The sequence below is a fragment of the Bombus impatiens genome, unplaced genomic scaffold, assembly GCF_000188095.3.
Source record: "Bombus impatiens unplaced genomic scaffold, BIMP_2.2 scf_0647, whole genome shotgun sequence".
Classification (NCBI taxonomy): domain Eukaryota; kingdom Metazoa; phylum Arthropoda; class Insecta; order Hymenoptera; family Apidae; genus Bombus; species Bombus impatiens.
The window spans coordinates 1,409,106-1,414,973 of NT_177066.1; the positions used below are offsets into that span (position 1 = coordinate 1,409,106).

The 5,868-nt window shown below is 30.7% G+C and overlaps 2 protein-coding genes across 3 annotated transcripts; both read left to right on the plus strand.

The window, feature by feature from the left end:
• The first annotated feature begins 62 nt into the window (after positions 1 to 62).
• Positions 63 to 3,454, plus strand: LOC100743635 (inosine-5'-monophosphate dehydrogenase 1b-like). Of its 2 annotated transcripts, XM_012389689.3 has the most exons (4): positions 63 to 271; positions 759 to 1,055; positions 1,137 to 1,520; positions 2,012 to 3,454. In XM_012389689.3, the coding sequence occupies exons 2-4, from the start codon at positions 966 to 968 to the stop codon at positions 3,254 to 3,256; spliced, it is 1,719 nt and encodes a 572-aa protein (XP_012245112.1). In that variant the 5' UTR covers positions 63 to 271; positions 759 to 965; the 3' UTR covers positions 3,257 to 3,454. The 2 variants fall into 2 exon arrangements, with proteins under 2 accessions (XP_012245112.1, XP_033178536.1); XM_033322645.1 differs by lacking the exon at positions 63 to 271 and having other exon boundaries at positions 697 to 1,055; positions 1,140 to 1,520; positions 2,012 to 3,453.
• Positions 3,455 to 4,871: 1,417 nt separating this feature from the next.
• LOC100743756 (cytochrome b-c1 complex subunit 9) lies at positions 4,872 to 5,850 on the plus strand. Its single transcript, XM_003492031.4, has 2 exons — positions 4,872 to 5,329; positions 5,702 to 5,850. The coding sequence occupies exons 1-2, from the start codon at positions 5,201 to 5,203 to the stop codon at positions 5,741 to 5,743; spliced, it is 171 nt and encodes a 56-aa protein (XP_003492079.1). The 5' UTR covers positions 4,872 to 5,200; the 3' UTR covers positions 5,744 to 5,850.
• Positions 5,851 to 5,868: the final 18 nt, after the last annotated feature.

The window sequence follows — 5,868 nt, forward strand, 5'->3', positions numbered from 1 at the left end:
TTCTCGTTCTGCGCATGTATGACATGCTATGAATGTCTTAGACAAAAACAAACATTTGACTCATACAATTATCCTATAATCCTATCCATGCCATCCTTTCTATCCCATTCTTATCCTACCCTGATGGAAAGAATTCACCATCTTCTCGTGGGTCCTACCATACAATGACATTTCTTTACAAATAAGCATAAAATGAGGGAACTTGTAGAAATTTGATTATTGTAAAAGTATTGTTATTGGCCAAGGGTGGATTAGCCAAATTCTGTTGCAGGTATAAATAACGGTATTGACCCTGTAGTAAAATCTTTTGTAGATTTCACCGAAATAATAAATTTAATATCTGTTCGGTTCGGTCAGCCGACCATAAAGCGGACCACGCGGTCCATCTACCTGACACAAGATTTAGCTATTTTATAGAGAAAACTTCAAGAAATATGACAATAACCTTTCGGAATTTTTAAAAACGCAACCTTGAAGTGGAATTTGCAAAATAAAAATTTGTTCATAATTTTTCAACACAATAAACATTTATTCAGAAAAAGCTATTTTTCCGATTTAAACGAAAGTTTACTCAATAGGATAAATAATTTCCGAGATATAAATTAGAACGTACAACACATTTTTCCAAAAATGAACAAAAATCACAAAATCCAAAGGCTTATATTTCTCAAACAGTTTCGAAAGGAGTAAAATGATGACTTAAACCCCCCCTAATTTCATGTGAACAACATCATATCCCATTTTATATAAAATTGCAGGCATCAAAGGAAGAAGTGATCGGTTTAAAGTAAACACCGTTATTATCCTTTCATTTATCTACAATACAAATAACATGTCACTAGTTACTAACTGTACTACTTTCCCCCACTACCTTCAGACCTTTCCCTTTATTCCCTCCACCTGGTAACAACAACACGCTGGCCGTTAACTGTAACGCCATAAGCTACAGCTGCTACAAGCTATAAATGCACTGTGCGCACGTTGACTTCAGTCATTTTGCCTGGAGATCTCCGGTTCAACGCACGTGGGAGTGGGAAAGACGCGCGATTTTTAACGTGAGTGTTACAAAAGCGTGATATATCATCTCGTCATATGGTAGTTGTAATATTAATTAAAGTACAAATAATCTTCTACGACAAGAAAGGACACCAATTCACACAAATAATCGTCGATTAAGAAAAAAAGCAATGGCAGACTCTATGATTGGTAACTGTGATACAAAACCGGCAGATGTACCCTTACCAGATGATGGACTTTCAGCAGCACAACTATTCGCACTCGGCGATGGTCTCACCTATAATGATTTTATTCTTTTACCCGGTTATATCGATTTTACTGCCAATGAGGTTGATTTACTATCGCCATTGACAAAGAAGATTATGATTAAAGCACCGCTAGTATCATCTCCCATGGATACAGTTACAGAATCCGACATGGCTATTGCCATGGCCCTATGTGGAGGAATTGGCATAATACATCATAATTGTACGCCTGAATATCAAGCCAATGAAGTATATAAGGTATACATATACTTTTTAATTTAAACATTTTTGTTTGTCTAGTACAACCGCGAAATTTTTATCGTAACTCACGACTTCCCTCACAGACACATTTGCCATTCATATAAATGGAATGCAGGTTTCATCTCGTCTCTCTGTATCTATGATCTTTTTCGAATTCGATTCGATTTTCGATTTTCGATTCGAATAATAACAATGACAACAATTTTCAATGACAACATATAAATCGACGGTAAATAATTTCCAATCTAACTCCGATTTAAGAGACATAAAATTATTGACATCTTTTTATGTCATTGAATAGTTTTCGATGCGTAAAATCCAAAAATGTAAGTTTTAACTTTAAAAGTCTAACGGTTCGAAAGTTATGCGTTTGTAAAGTTGAATGTTTTAAGTAAAAAGAACAATTTTATGACCCTTGAACTGAAGTTCAGCTATTCCAGTTTTACACCAATGTGTCTAAACCTTTTTTTCAATTTTTATGATTTTAGGTCAAGAAATATAAACATGGTTTCATTAGGGATCCAGTAGTTCTATCACCCAATCACACAGTCAAAGATGTCCTAAATGTGAAAGCTAAATATGGCTTTTCTGGTGTTCCTATTACAAATACAGGAAAAGTTGGAGGTAAACTATTGGGCATTGTAACATCTAGAGATATTGATTTTTTGAAAAATACAACAGATCAACAATGCATAAAATTGGGATCAATAATGACAAAATTAGAGAATCTGATCACTGCAACTGCTGGTGTAACATTACAAGAGGCAAATGTAATTCTTGAGAAGTCTAGAAAAGGAAAACTCCCAATTGTCAATGAGGAAGGGGAATTAGTATCTTTAATGGCAAGAACTGACTTGAAAAAAAATCGTAGTTATCCAAATGCTAGTAAAGATGAGAATAAACAATTGTTGGTTGGTGCTGCTATTGGTACACACAATGCTGATAAACAAAGACTGCAACATCTTACTACAGCTGGTGTTGATGTCATTGTTTTGGATTCTTCTCAAGGCAATTCTAAATATCAAATTGATATGATTAAGTACATTAAATCAGAATATCCAGAATTGCAGGTAATTGCAGGGAATGTTGTAACAACTTTGCAAGCTAAAAATCTTATAGAAGCTGGAGCTGATGCTTTAAGGGTTGGGATGGGTTGTGGATCTATTTGTATTACTCAAGAAGTTATGGCTGTGGGAAGACCTCAAGCAACTGCTGTATATAAAGTTGCAGAATATGCAAGGAAATTTGGTGTACCTATTATAGCTGATGGTGGTATTCAATCTATTGGGCACATTATTAAAAGCTTAAGTTTGGGTGCCAGCACAGTTATGATGGGATCTTTATTAGCTGGTACCTCAGAGGCACCTGGTGAATATTTCTTTAGTGATGGTGTACGTCTAAAGAAATATAGAGGTATGGGCTCCTTAGAAGCTATGAATAGAAAAGATGCACAAGGTTCAGTAATGGATAGGTACTTTCACAATGAGGCGGACAAGTTGAAAATAGCTCAAGGTGTTAGTGGCTCAATAGTTGACAGAGGAACTGTTTTAAAGTTTTTACCCTATCTAATATGTGGCATTAAACATGGATGCCAAGATATCGGTGCAAAGTCTATATCTACCTTAAGATCTATGATGTATAGTGGAGAATTAAAGTTCGAAAGAAGAACACATTCTGCTCAACAAGAAGGAAATGTTCATAGCCTTTTCTCATATGAAAAGAGACTTTTTTAAATAGATAAATATTAAATGAGCACCTTACAAAAAGAGGAGTACCTGCATTTAATTGGATATAACTTGTCAATTTTAACAAATTATATCCTGAATTATATGAACTCATATATTTGCTTGTACCTAAACATAACTATACAAAGATATATGAAACAAATTGTTTTTTAATGATAGACAAGTGAAATTTATTTCACTATCATTTTATATATAATGAAAATAATTTAAGAACCTTTTTTTATAATGTACTTATAAGATACAAATATGTATCTAATACATATACATGTGTAAGAAAAATTGAACGATACATGGGAGGAAGAAAGTTACTGATAATTAATTTTTTTAAAATCCTATAAATGTAGTAATTTACATGATAAATTTTCTCACATTTCTGTGATAACTCAATTTATTACTATGTGTATATACGTACGTGCCATCCTTTAAGTAGATTAATCTGTCTAATTTACATTACAGATATGACTGAATTATTAAACAAGTTATAACTATACATTGTTGTAATATTTTTTTCTTGCTGCATTCTTTGTTTACTACATCCTATGCACTTGATTTAAATCGCTAAAATGTACACTGTTTGGGATTCTTATGAAATCACATTAATATTTTAATGAAAAAAAATTAAGAAGGTATCTGAAAAGTACATAATATCCTTAAAAATCTACAATGCAGCAAGAAAAAGATTCAAGATTTAAATGCCAAACTATGGGGATGCTATTTGAAAGTAATTTAATTGGCTTAATTGTTTATTAGCTGATTATTCATTTCTATCGTAACGCGATAGAAAAGAATCCATTACATTACAATGTTATACTTTATCAGGTATTTTAATATAATTTATCAAAATATATTTTTATGACTCTGATTTAGTATAAGCTATCTCTCAAAAGGAAAGACCTAAATCCAAGTACTTAAGTTAATTGTAAGATAATTTTATAATTCAAAATATACGAATTAAAGACATACAATATAAACTATTTTATTATTATTAGCTGCAAATTTTACACAGGTTGTTATAACAAAATTGTATATTTGAAATAAAGCCACAACTAATGTTAAATGTATCTCGTGTAAGTTATTATCATATAATCCAAATAAATATTTCTATCGAATAAAATAGATCATTAAATACGTATCGCACTCTTTTTATATATAATTCAAAATTTATTCTGCGAATGAAACAAAAACAAAAGCTCGAAAAAGTGTGAAATTTGAAACAATAGTTTCATGTAACGTAAAATGTTTTACACAGAATTTCGAATTACTTACTTAGATGTATCATTATTACCATTAGAAACACAAGAAAATATAGATATTAAATTTCGTTTTAAATTACTTTCGAGATCGCGATAAATAGATTTTTTTGTATTATTTTATAGATAATTGTTACTGCGGAAAAGAAATCGGATCAAAAGATAGAGGAATTTAAATTTAATACTATAATTCAGTCATTAATTGACAATTTGAAGTATTCCAACATATGTACTTGATAATTTGAATACGTAGTTTGGCAAATGTCTGACTTGCGCGTTGTCGAATCGAATGCCCTTATAGAACTCTTCACTTTCTATCCCATTTACAATTGTATGTCGATGGCCCGCCCCGTACTATATAATTTCATATCATTATTAATGTTGTAACTTGTAACAGATTTTTCTGTGGTTGTAATTTTATTTTATGCTCAATACCGATTTACATTGCAAGTGACACAAAGTGCTCATCTACATGAAATATACGATAAAAATTTTCATTGAATGATAGATCTGTATTATATATGGTTTGTGACATAACCTAACGATTATTTACGTCATTTCGACTGTTGTATTAGAGTAATAAGAATAGTATATAAAGAGTGCTGCTGTTTGCGGTCGATAATAAGAGGAGCTTGTAAAATTAATAATTTTATTCAAAAAAAAAGTTATCGAAGTCAAGATAATGGCTTTTATATATAACCTTTTTAAAAGATCTTCTACATTCACATTGAGCATTCTAGCAGCCACCTTTTTCTTCGAACGGGGATTTGATATGATTGGTGATACAATATTCGACAGGCTGAATGAGGGGGTATGTATAAATATACAAATACAAGTAAGAAATATTGTATACTTTAAAAATATATTGATTTTTTGTATAACAAATTGATTAAAATAGTACTAGTTCGATCTAGTTATTTCTCATTGTATAATAAATCTCATGCTCAATCCCATTTAATTTTATGTTTTTGATAAAGCATTCAATAATATATCGTATGCTATTGTAAATTGTATGAATAAAGCTATGTAAAGTAATATAAATTAATATTTCATTTACATAAGTTGAATGCAATTTTAGTAATCCTATAAAAAGCATTACATAACAGGTATATTAGACTTAAAATAAAAAAAAAAAGAAAAGAAAATAAGAGTCAAACAACATGATCTATAATTTTTGTTTCAGAAACTGTGGAAACATATTAAACAACAATATGAAGAACAGTAATGAAAAGTGTTAATAATGTTATGTTAGATGTGTATGTTTGTGTATATCATATAGGTATGCTATTGTATAAATAAAGAGCAATTCGAATAAAATATGATATTAATTTATATTGCTTATAGAAACGA